The sequence below is a fragment of the Littorina saxatilis genome, linkage group LG9, assembly GCF_037325665.1.
Source record: "Littorina saxatilis isolate snail1 linkage group LG9, US_GU_Lsax_2.0, whole genome shotgun sequence".
Taxonomy (NCBI): Eukaryota; Metazoa; Mollusca; class Gastropoda; order Littorinimorpha; family Littorinidae; genus Littorina; species Littorina saxatilis.
In genome coordinates, this window is record NC_090253.1 from 6,659,747 (window position 1) to 6,679,258 (window position 19,512).

General features: G+C 41.6%; 1 protein-coding gene and 1 long non-coding RNA gene across 2 annotated transcripts in view; both read left to right on the forward strand.

Annotated features, from left to right (window-relative positions):
- The window catches only part of LOC138975188 (uncharacterized), a 214,262-nt gene that overhangs the window by 113,973 nt on the left and 80,777 nt on the right, over nt 1–19,512 (forward strand). The window lies entirely within an intron of this gene.
- LOC138975157 (sodium- and chloride-dependent GABA transporter ine-like) overlaps nt 1–19,512 on the forward strand; it is a 38,101-nt gene that overhangs the window by 6,260 nt on the left and 12,329 nt on the right. The window contains exons 2-7 of the mRNA XM_070347822.1: nt 3,528–3,662; nt 5,253–5,472; nt 5,920–6,052; nt 6,475–6,609; nt 8,702–8,805; nt 12,448–12,572. Coding sequence (XP_070203923.1) covers nt 3,528–3,662; nt 5,253–5,472; nt 5,920–6,052; nt 6,475–6,609; nt 8,702–8,805; nt 12,448–12,572 — 852 coding nt within the window. The remainder of the gene's footprint in view (nt 1–3,527; nt 3,663–5,252; nt 5,473–5,919; nt 6,053–6,474; nt 6,610–8,701; nt 8,806–12,447; nt 12,573–19,512) is intronic.

Below are 19,512 nucleotides of genomic sequence, written 5' to 3' on the forward strand. Positions count from 1 at the left end.
GGCGGGGATGTAGGGGATCATAGACCTATATTAGCTCAGTCGGTAGCGTGCTGGAGTTGTATCCAGTTGGCCGCTGTCAGCGTGAGTTCGTCCCCACGTTCGGCGAGAGATTTATTTCTCAGAGTCAACTTTGTGTGCAGACTCTCCTCGGTGTCCGAACACCCCCGTGTGTACACGCAAGCACAAGACCAAGTGCGCACGAAAAAGATCCTTTAATCCATGTCAGAGTTCGGTGGGTTATAGAAACACGAAAATACCCAGCATGCTTCCTCCGAAAACGGCGTATGGCTGCCTAAATGGCGGGGTAAAAAACGGTCATACACGTAAAATTCCACTCGTGCAAAAAACACGAGTGTACATGGGAGTTTCAGCCCACGAACGCAGAAGAAGTTGCTGAGTCCATTTGCTTTCCCACTCTAGTGCGAGCTGTGACATGCTTTGCATGTATCACATAATTAAAACAATATAAATTAACCCATTGACAGTTGAAACTTTCATGGTTGGCAGAAGGTTAAAATAAGATGTATGGGGCTCAACAAATGCAACAAAGAAATGTTGACATGCATTTTGTGACAAATTTGAAAAGGGTAGACATGTTTTGTAAACTAAATTATTTCATCTCTTAAATTGTGACAATATGCCCTTTATTAGACAAAACCTGTCACATGAAAGCATATCAGACATTGTCCCAGTTTCAAAGCAAAAATAATTGTACAATCTGAATCGCCTTCAGTGCAATTGTTTCACTAACATAATGGCAGTATACATACTGTATATGTATTTTCAAAAAAAAGATTGAAATATAGTCAACGTTTTTATTCATGTTTATTTTTTATTTTTGTACACATACCTGAACCCATGGTCAGATCTGCACACACACACACACACACACACACACACACACACACACAACAACAACAACAACGACTTCATTTATTGTATCTATGACCGGCAGGATGTTTTGATTGCCTGAGGCGAACTGGGACATTACAGTGTATTGACACAGTTATAGTGTTTTAAAACAGCCTACGAGGTTGCCCTGCGCCATTGACGTTACAATCTGAAAATGTCCCATAAGAATTCCTTTCAGTGCGTGAAAGGGCGCACTGACATTCTGTACCACTGCGCCATCATATGCACACTTTACTTCGGCGACTATGTCCCATCAGAATTCGGTTGAGGGGGACAAATATCCCATTGACATTATCTTTTTTTTCGGGGCCGAACCTTGGGCCCAGGGTCAAGTTAGAGCAAGGTCAAGTATGATATGATATGATATGATATGTTGACAGACTGGTACTTAGGCTGTTGAGCCTTTGTCTGATCCGGCTTTTGATCAGTTGCTATCCTAGCCTAACTTTGAGCTAGGTAGCCTACACGATCTTTTGACCGTGGCCTATTCTATCAACTTTTTCTTGGTTGGTGGGAATTTGTAGTGAGAGGCATACTGACATTTGGGCTATACATATATAGTCTTTAGTAAGTAGGATAAGACCTGGGAACCATAGATGTACTTGTGAACATCTATGCTGGGAACCCATACGATTTTGCCCTAATTTGTACGCATGACTGTCTAGAATACGATTAGTACGGTCAGTTAAAAAAAATATGACGAGACAAATTACTGGACTACTTTTCTTCACAAGCGCATTCTGAAGCCGATGCAGTTTTTGGACACAGTACAGTTTTTGTATGAAAGAAGCATTTGTTTTATTGGTGAACTTAATTAACAGTGCGACGGATGCGTGTGAAGCATCTTTAAAGAATGGATGTTCAGATGCTGTGGAGTACGCTAATTTGTCTGAAAATACACCTTGTTTGTTTGAGAATACTCCAAGTGCAAAACAGGGGTTCCAAGGTCTGTAGGATCAATACATTCAGGAGTGCTGCCTGTGTTAAACTGATAATGGCCTCATTCACAGCCACTGGAGAGGGATTCGCTAGTCTCTTTAAACTTCTATTTTATGGAGTGTGATTTTCTTTTGAATCCACTTGATATCATTTTGGGATACGGGTCGTGGAATCCTAAAGGAATATTGCATTCTGCTGTAGTACCGGTGTCACAAACTGAAAACTCTGCCTGAACAATCCCTGTCAATGCGCATGTGCTAACATGGGGAGATTAATCAGGTTGTGAACAACCTAACCCTAACCCATGGTTTGTTCGGTCAAAGGGTCGCACTTTTTAAGTCCAAGATTGGCGCATGCGCATTGACCGCATTGAGAGGGATTGTTCAGCAGAGTCGTGACAGCGGCAAGGAAAAGACACCCTTGCCTTGCGACCAGCCTTTCATGTGTCCCCGAATGATATTTCTAGGGTGCTAATCCTTCTATAGTTATTAGGGCTTTACAATGCCGAAGGGAGGGGGGGGGGGGGGGGGGGGGGCGACTCAACTAATTGCACTGGTGTGCACTTGCAGAACTTGGGTGTAAATGCCAAGTCATGCAGATATTGATCCACAGGTTAAGTAACTTCAAGGTGCATGCACTGTTGCTAATTAACTTCAGGACGTATGCACTGTGAAGCACATGATTCATTCATCTGGAAGTGTGTGTGACTGGCAGAACTGCTATGTCATGCTTACAATGTGGTGCCAGAAACTGCAGGCTTGGTTCTTGAGGTGTTTGGTAATGCCTTTGTGCTATTCTTACCATATACTCAACAGCTATTCCTGAAAAGAAAATACATGTAGTTTGTTTCTTTTACTATTTATATTGCAAGAGTTTCAGACATACTTACAGAAAAAGAGACTGTATATTACATTTTATAGTTTGTGCTAATGTGTGAGTGTCAGCTGAGCTGGGTGTTACAACATGATGTACGCATGCTGCCATAAATAGTATCTCAATAAACATACAGTGCAGCGTGTGTGATTATACAGCTGTCTACACTCCCATGACATACATGCATGGCACATTTGTCAGTTATTATTCTCTGGACAGTAACATATTAACATTTTTGTGTCCGTTTAGTGTTAACAGGACGACATGCTCTCTTTGATGCAAATATATATATATATAATTAATTTTCTGTGTGTGTGTTGGCGCATATGTGTGTGTGTGCATGTACGTGTGTGCAAGCAATGGTGGTTGTGTGTGTGTGTGTGTGTGTGTGTGTGTGTGGTGTGTGTGTGTGTGTGTGTGTGTGTGTGTGTGTGTGTGTGTGCACTTTAAATCTATTGTGTGTGTGTTTGTGTGTGTGTGTGCATGTGAGTGCCTTTGTGTGTGTGTGCGCGCTGAGATGCATGCAGAGGGAGACTGTTCTAATGTGAGAGACAAAGAGAGAAAAGAAAAGATTGTTTTTGTTTAAAGTGAAAAGTGCAAAAGAAATATGAATTGTGGAATGTATTTCTGCAGACTCATGTGCCGATGCCTGAGTTTCAGAATGGCTTTTCTTGTTCTATTCAATGTTGTTGGCCATTTACTTTCTCTGTATCTCTTCTTCTGCTATCCTGGACTGCCTGGTAGGACACCTTACATGTAGATGTGTAACAACTAATAACATGTTACCTGTAACTGTGTGACAGGTGCGTTCCTGATCCCGTTCTTCATCATGCTGGTGTTGTGTGGCGTGCCGCTGGCCTACATGGAGATGGCCGTGGGTCAGTTCACTCGTCGCGGTCCCATCGGCGCCATCGGCAAACTCTGCCCCTTCTTCAAAGGTGGGTGGCAAACACTGGTGTGATGTGACACATTGTATGATGTCTGTGAAAGATCAGGCATGGAAATTCTCCTTGGATCCGAGGATTTCCGAGAAAAGCTAGACATTTCAGAGAGAAACAAATCCTCTTCCGAGAAAAAAACAAGTCGCGTAAGGCAAAATTACTACATTTAGTCAAGCTGTGGAACTCACAGAATGAAACAGAACGCACTGCATTTTTTCACAATGACCGTAGTCCGCCGCTAGTGCAAAAGGCAGTGAAAGTGACGAGCCTGTTCGGCGCGGTAGCGGTTGCGCTGTGCTGCATAGCACGCTTTACTGTACCTCTCTTTGTTTTAACTTTCTGAGCGTGTTTTTAATCCAAACATATATCTATATGTTTTTGGAATCAGGAACCGACAAGGAATAAGATGAAATTGTTTTTAAAACAATTTCGGAAATTTAATTTTAATCATAATTTTTATATTTTTAATTTTCAGAGCTTTTTTTTAATCCGAATATAACATATTTATATGTTTTTGGAATCAGAACATGATGAAGAATAAAATAAAAGTAATTTTGGATTGTTTTGTACAAAAATAATTTAAGTACAACAAGTATACAATAGTAGAAACCCATTATACTGCACTTGCAGACAAGCAAACAAACAAACAAACAAACGGCCGGTCGACTCAGATGTATGCATATACCAAAGTAACAAACTACATGTCCCTGAAGTTATTTCCCATAACTCCGATACATATATTACAAATAAAGACTCACCGCATCTCGGCCGCATGTACTAGACAAATCATTATGCCCTTCCCCAGTCCGATCTCTGAAACTGGACCTACAGCTGCTGTAGCTGGATTCTGTTGCTTGGAACGCAAGCTTCCCCGAATGAAATATAATTCCCAGTTTCTAACTCATATATCAGATGAAAACAGTTCACAAACATTTATAACGTAAACTACGAAAAGCACGAGAAAAACCATATAACGCACACACAGGCAGTAAAGCCCAAACACGAACACAGGCGCTTGCAATCGGTCTTTTCTTCATACAACAGGCGCTTGTGACAGCCACTGTACCTGTGTTTTTGCTTTTTATGTGAGAAAAAAATGACAGACTCCAGTTGGGCGTAAAGCTACAAGGCTGTTGATTTTTGGTTGATTTACTTTACATGTATCAGCTTCTATGTATTTCTTGTGTTTGCAGAAGATATTGACAGAGAATGAAAGTTAGATTTCTTATTCAGTTCAGTGAATATTTCTTGCATTATCAAATTTGAGTGAACACGGCCTTTAATGTTGCTGCCTACTATTTAATGTCTTCCACTTTTATTTCCAATGAGAATGTTTATATGTGATTAGAGCAGTCGCTCTCTGGGTGAGGACTAGCTGAAAAAGTTTTGTATGCTTATGCCACAACCTCCATCTCTTCCAAAGCCTCATGAATACTTGACATCAAAGCAATAAGACGTCACTCTAGAAAGTATAGCGTGACGTGTAAGTTCTGAAAAATCTTCCAGGGAAAAGAGTTTGTTTGCATGTATATGCCACAACCCTCTTAAATGATAATTGATTTAATTTAATTTTATTTTATTTGTTAGGTGCTGGTATGGCGACAGTGGTTATCTCGTTCCTGTTCACGACGTACTACGTGATCATCATCACCTGGTCGTTCTACTACATGTTCAGCTCCTTCCAGTCCAGCCTGCCCTGGGAAGGCTGTTCTCACGACTGGACCTCCCCCCACTGCTGGGTCAACGACACCAACAGCACCATCCTGCGCTCCAACGACTCGCGCTCACCCACCGAGGACTTCTACCTGTGAGTTGGTGTACCAGCGGGGATTCTTCATGAATGCAACGCCCGAACTATAAATGAAGGCTGAAGTGTTTGAGAGCGCTTAATTGCTTGTAACTCCGACACTTGCGTAACGATTAGCTAGAAACTTGCAACAAAGATATGCCATCTTTATGGCGTATGTGATGCCACATTTCAGGCACCCAAGTTATTAGCGATCAGAAGTGTGACAAATAAAGGCCTTTTAATGATACGGTTGAGCCTATCTTTACAATCACCCAAGGGGCTGACTAAAAGTGTTCGTTACAGACAGGTGGTCACTATGCATAGGTGAATTATGAAGAAAAAACGTTGTCTGGGAACCTTTGGTATGGTTGTAATGGGCAGGTGGTTGTTATACAGAGGTGGTTGTTATACAGAGGTGGTCGCCAGGACGCAGGGTTGACTGTGTGAATGTTGTTTGTTTGCCAGGGAGCGCGTGTTGCAGCGAACGTCGGGCATTGAGGAGCAGGGGGGGGTGCGGTGGGAACTGTTCGGCATCCTGCTCCTCAGCTGGATCATTATCTACTTCTGTATCTGGAAAGGTCCCAAGTCCACTGGCAAGGTAAGAATCGTGTGTGTGTGTGTGTGTGTTTGAGACAGACAGACAGACAGACAGACAGAGTTTGAGAGACAGACAGACAAGACACAGAGAGAGAGGTATTTTGTGCTGCTGGTCAAGTTAGTTTTCAGCATAAATGCAGTGTCTGTGTGTCTGTGTTTGTTTTATGAAGATGGTGCTTTATTTTTTTTAGGTGCTGATCAAGTTTGTTGCATGAGTGTAGTATGTGTGTGTGTGAAATATATAGATTATGACCGAACTGAGTGTTTTATCTCTATTGTGATTCATACTTTTCAGGTGGTGTATTTCACAACCACCTTCCCCTACCTGGTGTTGCTGATCCTGTTGGTGTGTGTTACAGGTGGTGTATTTCACAACCACCTTCCCCTACCTGGTGTTGCTGATCCTGTTGGTGTGTGTTACAGGTGGTGTATTTCACAGCCACCTTCCCCTACCTGGTGTTGCTGATCCTGTTGGTGCGCGGCTTGACATTGCCGGGCTCCATGGACGGCATCAAGTACTTCATCCAGCCCAAGTGGGAACTGCTGCTGGACGCCAGGGTACGCTGGTAGCCTATATTTACTCCCATGGCGTGGAAACTAACTCTGTCAATTTTACACAAACAAATCGAAGCAAGGAAACTACAGTGAAACCCCCTTTTAACTCATTGTCTCCCAGGTACGGATATATCCGTACCCAATCATGACTCTATTTGACCTGGTACGGATATATCCGTACCCAATCATGACTCTATTTGACCTGGTACGGATATATCCGTACCCAATCATGACTCTATTTGACCTGGTACGGATATATCCGTACACACAGTCACTTCAGTCGCTTCCTGTAACGTCGATCTAACGCCTTCATTCCAGCGTGTTGATACACAGCTTCTACACAGTTACTACAATTCTGAGTGACCTGCTGCAGCAAAGCTGGTCTCGGCTAAAAAAAAAACTTGGTCAACATAGGTGGGGTAGAAAGTGTTAAGACTTCCTCACTTTTTAAGACCCTTCTTTCTCGGATGTTCTGTACATTTACCTCCATTTTAAGACTCCCTCCATTTTAAGACTCCTCCATTTTAAGACTCCCTCCATTTTAAGACTTCCTCCATTTTAAGACTCCCTCCATTTTAAGACTCCTCCATTTTAAGACTCCCTCCATTTTAAGACTCCCTCCATTTTAAGACTCCTCCATTTTAAGACTCCCTCCATTTTAAGACTCCTCCATTTTAAGACTCCTCCATTTTAAGGCTCCCTCCATTTTAAGACCCCCCCATTTTAATGCTCCCTCCATTTTAAGACTCCCTCTATTTTAAGACTCCTCCATTTTAAGACTCCTCCATTTTAAGGCTCCCTCCATTTTAAGACCCCTCCATTTTAAGGCTCCCTCCATTTTAAGACTCCCTCCATTTTAAGACTCCCTCCATTTTAAGACTCCCTCCATTTTAAGACTCCCTCCATTTTAAGGCCTGATTTTCTGAGATTTTTGTAGGTCGTAAAAGGGAGTTTCCACTGTACTGTGAGATTTCCGAAATTGTAAATGCTCAAGCATTGCAGGATGCCAGTAGAAATAGAAACCGATAAGCGCTGTAGGTATCATCAGACCTGTTTACCCATACGATTTCGCCGTATTTTGTACGCAAAGTTGCCAAGAATACGACCAATACGCTTGGAGAGAAAAAAATACGACGAACGTAAAACAAATCAAGTTGGATCGTGATCACTAAATAGACGAAGGAGAAGAAGAAATCGAAAGTAGGTTGCCAAACCTGTTCTCGCGATAAGCCCAGTGGATACAATCCAGCTTTGCCGATTGGTCAATGCGTGAGACGTGATATGACGAGATTTTATCTGCTGCCATTGTTGTCGTCGAGTCCAGAACGTTGAAGTGAAGCGAAAAGCAGTGAAACACCTGAAAGTTCCACTTCTGGAAACGGACAATGTTATTGCTGCCCGTGAAGCAATAGCTCATTAATGTTTCTTGTGAGTTGCAAAATACGCTCAATAGTTTGAAAATACGCTGTATCTCAGTGAAAAGTACACCAAAGTCAAAGTGTGGGTAAACGGGTCTGTATCATTGTGTGTAGCGGGTGTTTCCGGGATATGCCTATATGGGAGCTCGAGAGGACATAATGGGGTTGTGTGGTGGTGGGTCGGACCTGTTTACCCTTTCTATTTTGGAGTAATTTATGACTATTTTGGGGGGGATTTGGGGAAAAAAATACTCCATTTGAGTCCAGACTACGATTTTCAAATGTGCTTCAAAGTAGGTTTGTGTTGCTAATGTTGGCGCTTTTTGTAACCACTGGGTTACTATTTCGGTCATCAGAGTGCTATTTCTTGACTTGATCATTACTCTTGTCAAGTTTTGGGGTAAACAGGTCTGGTGGGTGTCGAGTGTGAGGCACTGGCCAATAGAAGAGCCCGTTTGTGCCTGGTAGGTCAAGGGTAAAGATTTTCCGTTCTCCATGGTCAAATTGTGTGCAGACCAGTTAGTGCCTTATCCCCCTGCGTGTCGTACACACAAGCACAAGACAAAATACATAGGAACGAGATCCTGTGATCCATGTCAGAGTTGCAAACAAATAATCAACCGACCGAGCAATCAGCCAAACAAAGAAAAGATGGTACATTAACTTTTTTTCAACAGGTATGGGTGAACGCTGCCGCACAGAACTTCAACTCTCTGGGCGTGGCGTTTGGCGGCCTGATCACCATGTCGAGCTACAACAAGTACAACAACAAAATCCTCAGGTCAGCTTCACTGTAACATCGCTCTTCTATGCATTTTATTTTTATTCATCACTTTCTTATTCACTTAGTTTTTGTGTGTTTGCCTTGGTGTGGTTTTCAGACTGACAGACTGAAGCCTTGATGTGCAAGACCACCTTCTTTTCTCGTTTTGTTTTGTTCCGCCTCAAACGCTTTTTCTGTCATATCTTTTTAGCTGTGTTTCTAACAGGCATCTCGTACAGTGAACCTCCCTTTAAAAAAATTTTTTTTTTAAACTCCCTGTCTTTGAAGACCAAGTTTTCTGAGATTTTCTCTTCATTTTATTTTCATTTTCATTACTTTACTCATGACGTTTGTAAATTTACCCCCATTTTAAGACTACCCCCATTTTAAGACTACCTCCATTTTAAGACCTGATTTTCTCAGATTTTTGGAGGTCTTAAAAGGGGGGTTCCACTGTACTGACTTTGGAGACGACTGTAAGCTGGGTGTCTGTGGAGACGACTGTAAGCTGGGTGTCTTTGGAGACGACTGTAAGCTGGGTGTCTTTGGAGACGACTGTAAGCTGGGTGTCTGTGGAGACGACTGTAAGCTGGGTGTCTGGAGACGACTGTAAGCTGGGTGTCTGTGGAGACGACTGTAAGCTGGGTGTCTTTGGAGACGACTGTAAGCTGGGTGTCTGTGGCAGGACAAGTCGTATCATCTCTGCTCAGCTGTGTGTATCTCTTGCAGGTTCTCTTTAACAGAGTGAGCAGTGTGCTGATGCTTTCTAATGGATTGTCTGTGCTACGTATCAGAGGCTATCGTTGTTTTGCTTTTTTTGTTTAATGCTATGTCAGTTAAGTCAGATTTGTTAAAAATACCAGTGTTCACGACTTGCAGCAGGATTTGGGACTGTGCCGCCATTATTAGTCTCAGTTATCCCGTTTGTCAAACGTGTTATTAAGTGTATTCACGACTCGGAAGATCCCGTGACCTGGCATAATTCACTGGGCCAAGGTGAAGGCCATACGCCTAAGTGGGGAGGATCATCCGTTCAAAAAAAACCCTGTTAAAATCAAAGGTCTGAAAAAGGCTTCATGAATCATACAAGGCAGGAAATAACATGGTGCACAATAAACTTGTCTTTTTTCTATCCGTTTTTTTATTCTCAGGATTAGGGCCTGGTGGAGGCTAATGAAGCTACTGTTGTGGACCGTTGATAGGATTCCCTTTTAGTGCATTCATTTTCTTTCATTAGATTTCTTGTGTGTGATTTTTCCCGCCGGTGGAGCCATTCAAAGTCTTTGTAATTAGGATTTCTTTACTTCAGACAGTATCAAAATGCTGATGAGATGATGAATGTTGTTACTTTTTTTTTCTGTAACCTGTTATGTTTGTTATGTTTAAATAGCTTTGACAGTGCTGTGTAATAATCCTCTGAATGGAAACAAGTACAGTACAGTTTGCTTTTGCTGATTTATCCAAACCTGGGCCTAATAAGTAATGTGCTCAAAGTAGAAGGACAATTTTTTGTTTATTTTAAATGTTTGGTGAGTTGCTTTTTTATCTTTGGTCAACAAGTCTATGGAGCATCCAGCAAGAGATAACGATGCATCGCTGTGTTAGTGTAGGTGAATGCACATCTCATTTTGGCATTTTATGTGTAAATACATTTTTTAATTCCTTTGTTATTGGTTTATTGCAACCACGAGGATCTTTTTCTTTTGTTGTAATGAATAGACTCAGATAAATAAATACCCAGAATCTTTCATATTTCTCCAGCCAAAAGTATTAAATGTGTCTTGAAATATTTCTTACCTAATAACCACATGACTTTACATTTTGACAAATGTTTTATGCAACTTAAATCCAGATATAGATTTGAAAGCCCGAGCCTCTACCCAAACTCCCAGTTCTTCATCCCAACTATTTGCGAGAGAGGAACCTAGCAGGCGTTCTCCTTTGCTAAGATTGACTCAGATCATCACAAGGAGGATGTAATTACTTTTAAACTGCTGTGAAATGCTGGCGTCTCAAGTGGTTTGTCCTTATCTCCCCAACACGCTCTTTGATCTTGCCAATGGTCTCCAGAGATTTCTTAGCACTGGGTAGTTCAGGTATTCAAAGAATGTGTACTGTTAAGCCGCAGTTTGTACTTTTTTGCTGCTGTAATAGGAGCTATAGTGCAGGTGTTTACTGATGTATACTTTTAAATTAGTCATTTCATTTCAGATTGTGTAGCTAGCTCAGGTGTTAAAAGAAGGATACTAGATTCTGTGCTTCCTCAGCTGGGGTTTAGCAGCTCCAGTGTTTTAAGGACATAAACTTTTATACTACTTAAGTTTAGGTGTTAAAGACCTTACACTATTACCCTGCAATAATTGTAGCTAGTTCAGGTGTTTTGGGGCATCTACTGTTATGCTGCAGTACTTTTGTAGCTTACTCAGGTGTTCAAAGATGTTTACTTTTAGACTACTACAGCCATTTCATTTTAGATAGCTCAGGTGTTTGAACACAAATATTACTAGCTCAGGTGTTTGAACACAAGTATTACTAGCTCAGATGTTTGAACACAAATATTACTAGCTCAGGTGTTTGAACACAAATATTACTAGCTCAGGTGTTTGAACACAAGTATTACTAGCTCAGGTGTTTGAACACAAGTATTACTAGCTTGTTTGAACACAAGTATTACTAGCTCAGGTGTTTGAACACAAATATTACTAGCTCAGATGTTTGAACACAAGTATTACTAGCTCAGGTGTTTGAACACAAATATTACTAGCTCAGGTGTTTGAACACAAATATTACTAGCTCAGGTGTTTGAACACAAATATTACTAGCTCAGATGTTTGAACACAAGTATTACTAGCTCAGGTGTTTGAACACAAGTATTACTAGCTCAGATGTTTGAACACAAGTATTACTAGCTCAGATGTTTGAACACAAGTATTACTAGCTCAGGTGTTTGAACACAAGTATTACTAGCTCAGGTGTTTGAACACAAGTATTACTAGCTCAGGTGTTTGAACACAAATATGACTAGCTCAGATGTCTAGGACAATACACTGTGCTCGTTCGCTTCAGCAGCTGTGGCTAGCTCAGGTGTTTAAAGACATATACAGTACTACTAGCTCAGATTTTAAGGACAAATGTGACCCTCCACCACGAAATGAGTCGCATGTCACCTTGCGCGGTTCTGCGCTAGGCTTAATATAAGTCCGGGGAGTGTCTGGTAACAGTGTGAGGGTCACCTTAGTCACAGGCTTATAACTCAAACAGTTTTCGCTCTTTTCTAAAACGGTTTTCACCACTGGATAGAGCATAAAAAACTCTTTAGGAAAATGTAAAAATATGAAAATCATGCAAAGGTGACATGCGACTCATTCCGTGGTGGAGGGTCACAAATGTACTTGAACACTGCTGTAACTACAGCTAATTGAGAACACATATAGTTTAACAGTACAGCAGTTACACTAAGTATCGCTACGAGGATTGTTTGCCCCCCAACGGGCTGTACACTCCTTTCCAGAGAAGTGTTAGCCCTGGCGGTAGTTATGTGTATCAAAGTATACGTTAACGCTGCTGTAGATAATTGAGACGGCATAGTTTAACGGTTACACTAAGTATGACTACGAGGATTGCTTGCCCCCCAACGCGCTGTGCAATGATCCTTTCCAGAGATGTGTTAGCCCTGGCGGTAGTGGACGCCGTCACCTGTCTGCTGGCCGGGTTCGCCATTTTCTCCATTCTGGGCTACCTGGCGCTCGGTCAAGGCAAAGACGTGGCCGACGTGGTCAAGGAAGGTGAGAAGGGGTCGCGCGAGTTGACCAATTCCGTACAGGACCTTTGTCATCCCCAGGGGCTATTGACCAGTGGTTGATCAAAGTGAAATGTTGCTGTCAGTTAACAAAAAAATCAGAAATCGAAGCAGGTATACTACTACTAATAAAATAATCAGTCAGTGTGATATTTGAGGACTGTTTGAATGAATGAATGAGTTATTATAATGGCTTGCCATTGGGTGTTTTCTCCAATCCTATGAAAACTGAAGTCGTTTGTTTTCTAACTGCAAGAATGCATGGGTGAAACTAGCCCGTCAATTGACGGATTTCCGTCAATTGTAAAAATGTTGTGACGAAAATTCTGTCAGTCCGAAATTTTGACCCAAAAAATTTATTTTGAAATCACTTTACTTGCAGCGATGTTCGCGAAACTCATTTGAACTGCTGACGCGATTCGGTTTCAGCTTTTGGTTTGAACGGAAGTACTCTTTTGTGTAAGAATACAGCCCGCGTCTTGTTGTTAAAAACTTCGCAGGAGTCTGACTTTCGGGTCGCTTCATTTCTCTGACAGCAAATAAAAGGCTCTATTTCCAAAGGAAGCCGCTTTTTTTCCGTATTTTGACGGGCCGATGAAGTGATGAAATGATTAAAGCATAGAATATACCCGTTTTCAGTTTTAACGCTTCAACAGAGTTAATCGGTGCTGACCAACCGAACAAACGCGCGTAAGCCGTAGAGTGTTTTCGGAAGTGGCTTCAGAATCTTGATACACCGTGACATTTGTGTGCCATCTGCTCCAAAGTGAGAGATTATGGAATTATCGGGAAGAATATGCACGCGCAAGAAGCAAACACCACAAAAAAGCTGTACCGACCACAGGCGGAAGGTATCGTCCACTGGACTACTACTATCACAGAAAGACTACTTTCTGTGATAGTAGTATAGTCCAGTGGACGATACCTTCCGCCGGTGTACCGACTTCGTGATAAAGTCTAAGTTTACGTCGACTATTTCATTCTTTCTTTCATTGGGCTGTGCTCCGTATCTTTGGATCTTCGGTTCAACTTCAATGCGTATCTTTGGTGTAGTTTTCAGGTTAGTCATCAAATAAACACGACATGAACTTCAGGTGTTCATGTTGTATATATGATATATGGCTGCTGTTTTTCATGTGTTATCAGTTTTGTCATTTTCTGTTGTTTGTCTTTGAGCGTGTATCGTTATGTGTTATAAGCGCATGATCGTGTGACTTGTTTGGTGAAATTGTTGGTTTTGGACAAGGGCGTTGTTTTTGTGGCTCATCGACTTGATAGGATCTGCTGTTACTTATTACTCATTTCTCTGCTTGCTTCAGCACAGTCTATCTTTACCTTTCTGACACTCTTTTAAGCAGAATATGTTGGAATGGACCTCTAGTACTACTAGTGTGAATGGACTAAAAATAAAAATCCAAGATTTTATGTTTTTTTAAGGCTGATCACATCTCTTAGGTTTTTGACAGGCATTAAAGTGTCACTTTTTTTTTTTTAGAGCCTAGGAGAGGCCATAAAATCACCTATAAAATGTCAAAATTTGTTTTCAGCTGGGACCCCCCAACGGGGCGCTGCCCCTGTACCCCGCCAGGGCCTGAGCGGCCTCTGGACCCCTGCCTCAGAATTTTCAGTCAATTTATTTTGTTTAGGTTTCACCCATGAGAATGTAATGAAGAGAATGTTGGTGCAACATTTGTGTTCAGTGGTTTCATAAGTTAAATAACCTAAAGGTAAACAAGGTATTTTTTCAGGGAAAACAAACATTTGGCTTATTCTTGGTTTCTTACTGAATAAAATAAAATAATACATGGTAACATGCATCTTGTATTCTGTCATGACTGTAGTTGTTATTTCTGAAAGGAATTTGATCACTTTAATCAAACCACACGGGTCAACAATGCCTCCCCTCCCCTCTCCTCTCTCCTCCCCTCTCCTCCTTTTCTTCCAGCATCTTTTGGCTTGGACTCGCTCGCGTGACCTCACTGCTCACGGCGGTTAGATTTGTTTGTTGTTGTTTTTTATTGCATAATTTGTTATGTCATTGTTGTTAAGCTCAATCTGACCGGGTTTATTAGGGGTGCGTGTTGGTGTTCGACCAATCAACAAGGCGAGAAGAAGAACTCACTTCATCGAGCGAAGTTACGGTGGTGCAAAAATGGAATGAATAGATGAAAAAACTCAATGACTGTAGATATAAGATTTCATTGCAAATATGATGTAAAATGATAAATGGAAGCTTTTATATAATGAATGTGGGAAGTCGCAAATGAGTTAAGTCGCAAATGAATTTGGGGTAGTTGTGGAGATAATCAATTGTGGTAAAAATGTTTGATAAGGTGTGAAATAATTCAGTTGAACATGCCGTAGCGACCACCTCTCGAAAGCGACCACCTGTCCAGAACAATGGATCCCGATGAGTTTTACTTCTATATGATTCACCTTCCACAGCGACCACCTATCTGATAATGACCCCTTTTGGTCAGTCCCTCTTGTGAGGGCCCCAAAGGGGGGGGGGGGGGGTATCATCACGATCACGGGAAGGGAAATTTTAGCTTTCACGATCACAGTTACCTTGATTTTTGTTTTCACGATCACAAACACCTTGACGAATAGAGGATCATAGAGTGATACAGCTGTGAAAAATGTACGTTGAAAATAAAATGCTTTGCAATAATGCCCATCACGATCACGAAAACAAATGACGATCACGATCACGAGACTTGATTTTTTTGTCATCACGGATCACGGGCAAAGTCCCATCACGATCACAGAAATGGAAATTTCGGCAATCACGGTCACAGAAAGGTCAAAAAACGCCAATCACGATCACGATTTTAAACCCTTTGGGGCCCTCTCTTGTGGTGGTTGTAGACAGGTTTGACTGTACAAGTAAATGAGTTTTTAGTACAGAAGTTTAGAAGTAAAATGAGTGAGTAAAACTGACAATGATATAATACATTCATGTTGATGGGTGTTAGCAGGCAGTTTTGTAAGAGAGAGAGAGAGAGAGAGAGAGAGAGAGAGAGAGAGAGAGAGAGACAGAGAGAGACAGAGAGAGACAGAGACAGAGACAGAGAGAGAGAGAGAGAGAATCATTAATGCTAACATGTAGATTTGGGGAGAATATTGAGCTTTGGGTAGTAATCCATTAATGAATTATATTGTAACTTTCTAAAGTTCGGGTCCTTGTCGTGCATTAGTGGTTGTATATCGAACATCAAAACTATGCAGGCTTTTTTTTCATGTGATGAGAGCACCTTTGCACGTGACCACATACAACAAAAGTCTGCTTTCTGTCTGTGTGGAGTGGCCAGTTTTTTGCTGAATTAATTTCATAATCTGCAACATTCATTCCTACTCCGCACAGGAAGCTTCTTCTTCTTCGTTCATGGGCTTAGACCCCCACGTTCACCCCTGTTTTTAGCACGAGTGGATTTTTTACGTGTATGACCGTTTTTACCCCGCCATTCAGGCAGCACACGCCGATTTCGGGGGAGGCATGCTGGGTATTTTCGTGTTTCTATAACCCACCGAACTCTGACATGCGCACTTGGTGTTGTGCTTGCGTGTACACACGAAGGGGATTAAGTCACTATAGCAGGTCTGCACATAAGTTGACCTGGGAGATCGGAAAAATCGCCACTCTTAACCCACCAGGCGGCAGCGACCGGGATTCGAACTCACGACCTCCCGATTAGGAGGCCGACGTCTTACCACCCCGCCACAGCGCCGGTCCGCACAGGAAGCAAGCAGGCTGTTGAATTTTGGAATGTGTCCCAGTGGAAGGAAGCTCTTATCACGTGTAGAATCCTGGACACATTTAATATCATGTACACGATTGCTTGCGGAAGAAGAACAGTACCTTTAAAGCTTCATTTTAAAAATTTAAAAAATCTGATAATTTTTGAGTCACTTGAGAAAATGTGACTCTATGTAATCGGTCAGTGTTAGTCTGTCCGGCCGGCCGGCCGTCCGGCCGGCCGTCCGGCCGGCCGTCCGTAGACACCACCTTAACGTTGGACTTTTCTCGGAAACTATCAAAGCGATCGGGCTCATATTTTGTTTAGTCGTGACCTCCAATGACCTCTACACTTTAACGATGGTTTCGTTGACCTTTGACCTTTTTCAAGGTCACAGGTCAGCGTCAAAGGAAAAATTAGACATTTTATATCTTTGACAAAGTTCATCGGATGTGATTGAAACTTTGTAGGATTATTCTTTACATCAAAGTATTTACATCTGTAGCCTTTTACGAACGTTATCAGAAAAACAAGGGAGATAACTAGCCTTTTCTGTTCGGCAACACACAACTTAACGTTGGGCTTTTCTCGGAAACTATAAAAGTGACCGGGCTCAAATTTTATGTGAACGTGACTCCCAGTGACCTCTACACTTTGACGTCTGCTTTGGTGACCTTTGACCTTTTTCAAGGTCACAGGTATGCTTCAGGTATGCATTGTGTTGTGAATAGCAATTTCTTCCTGTCCATCTGATGCCTCATATAATATTCAGAACTGCGAAAGTGACTCGATCGAGCGTTTGCTCTTCTTGTTTTATTTGATTGTGTGTGGTTTTTTTTTTAGCTTTTTGCTCTCCTGGATAAGACCATCAAGCTTGACACAATGTTCAGGGAAAAAAAGATCTTGCAGCTTGCATACTGGCACTCTTTTCTGCCTGTCGTTCACTTCTACCTTATTCAACGTTTTCTTTTCTTTGACGCTTCACACCGTCTCTGCTTCACCCCCCCCCCCCCCCCCCCCCCGACCAACAGTGGAACCGCCCTTTTTCAGACCTTAAAATATCTGAGCCTTAAAATGGACGTACATTACAGACATGCACACAAAAAACAAAAAAATGAGGCTTAAAAGCAGGGATCACGGTCTTGAGACTGGTGGGCTAAAAAGGGGACTTTCACAATACATGTACCAATAACCGGATTTTGAAAGTAATGCTATTTGGACATACAGGAGAACGCTGGCTTTAGCTTCATATATACCGAGAGGCATAAATTCCGCAAACTGAACTTTAAAAAATCACAAAAAATCAACTCAGTGGTGAATGTTTTCAATGTTTGAATATTTTATTTATTGGCCGTTTTAGTGTTTATAAACCTTCGCTTTATTGATTTTGAATAGAACATCATGAAATGACAATTTTTCAAAAAAAGTGACCGAGTCCAAGCGCAATGATTTCGGAAAACGTTCAGTGTTCATCACGTTCAATGCTTTGGCCAGCTCTAAGCATCCCAATCGCTTGCTGTCTCTCTCCTTCATCAAGTCGTGGCATGATTGCGATATCTGATACAGCCAAACAGCCTGTTGCATTTTATAGGGCCATACACTATCTTTTTTACGTTATTGTCTTCCGTTCAGCCCATTGTCTTTATTAGCACAGTGAGCTGTGGCTGGATCAGCAATACTGCAAAGCGCACGCTGACAGCGTGAAACATTTGCTCCGACACTTAAGATGTCAACTACAAAGTACAGGTTCAATCTGATTTTCGTTTGAGAGCAAAACCGTTCAATGCACTATTTGCAGAATGTATGCCTTTCAGTATAGGATCTACGAATGTCTCTGTTGCCTCAAACTGTGTGTGTTGGCTCTGCTTCTTATTTACAAAATTTTCTTTTTATTAAGCTGAAAAAAGAATTGATAAGTTTAGGCTGCTATTCTGAAGCTGACTAAAAAGCTTATTCGCTAAAACTTGAAAAAGTTGATTTCGGCTTCCCATTTTATCTTTGAAGACAGTTTGTCGGGCCATTTTTATTTGAACGTCCCGAATTACAGTCAGCATTTTGGTCGTAGCGTGCAAGAAGAGCTATCAGTGCGATCATTTGTTTTGTATTTATATTGCACAGGATACAGGCCTAAAAACATAGAAATGAAAGAATCTCAGAGGCCATTTGTTCTTTTATCATTTTGCATCCGTAGCGCTGAAGGCTTGAACTTTTTCATCAGAAATGTACATGATACAAGTACTTAGTACACTGTATCTGATATTGTTGATAGCACCAAGCTGTTTTGGAATCATGTTCATTTTGTTTTTCATTTCATCATTTACCACATTGTTGAAGGGGTAATGTTTACCTTGTTTAAAAAAAAGGTACGTAAGGTAGCCAATGAAATTGTTTTTATATCAAAATGATGTGAACAGGTTAAGACAGAAGAGTAAAGTGATCCTTTTCAAACACAGAGTTAAGGCAGCTTTGGGCAGCAGTAACAGGCTTATAAGCAAACAAGCAGGCAAGCAAACAAACAACAAATAAACAAGAACATGTGGTACATTCATACGTCATGGATTTCATTTTTGATATGCTTGAATACAACTGCAGACATCTCTGGTGCAGATAGAATTCATGTGTGGTCTACTGCAAACAGGTAAGTACATAAACGTGTAGACTTCTTAATCCAGTCACTGGTGTCTTTTTTCCCCAGAACGCTCGATACCGCCCGCTTGAGCTCCCAAATGCAGATCCCTGAAACACCCGCTATGCGCAATGCTACCTATGTTTCCGTTTCTACTAGCTTTCTGCGATGTTTAAGCATTTCTTATTTTGGAAAACTTGCTTTAGTTACTTTGGTACGATTTTTTCGAGTTTAAAATTGATGGAGTACGTTACTTTCCATGCCATGGGAGTAACAGCTTACCCAGGGACAAGCAAGAGCTCAACCATTAGTCACTCTCACGGTAAAAGTGTAGGTATCTGCATTGATTTCTTTCTCCAGTGTTGAGCTTGTCAATTAAATACGCACACTGACTACTCAAACTTCAATGCACGGCTGTACACTTCTATGGGACAGAATTAACAAGACCTGCGACAGCAGATAAAGCAACATGCCCGTGTGTGTGTGTGTGTGTGTGCGTGTGTGTGTGTGTAACACAAGTGCACATTTTCACACATACAAACGCACAACAACACGCACACACG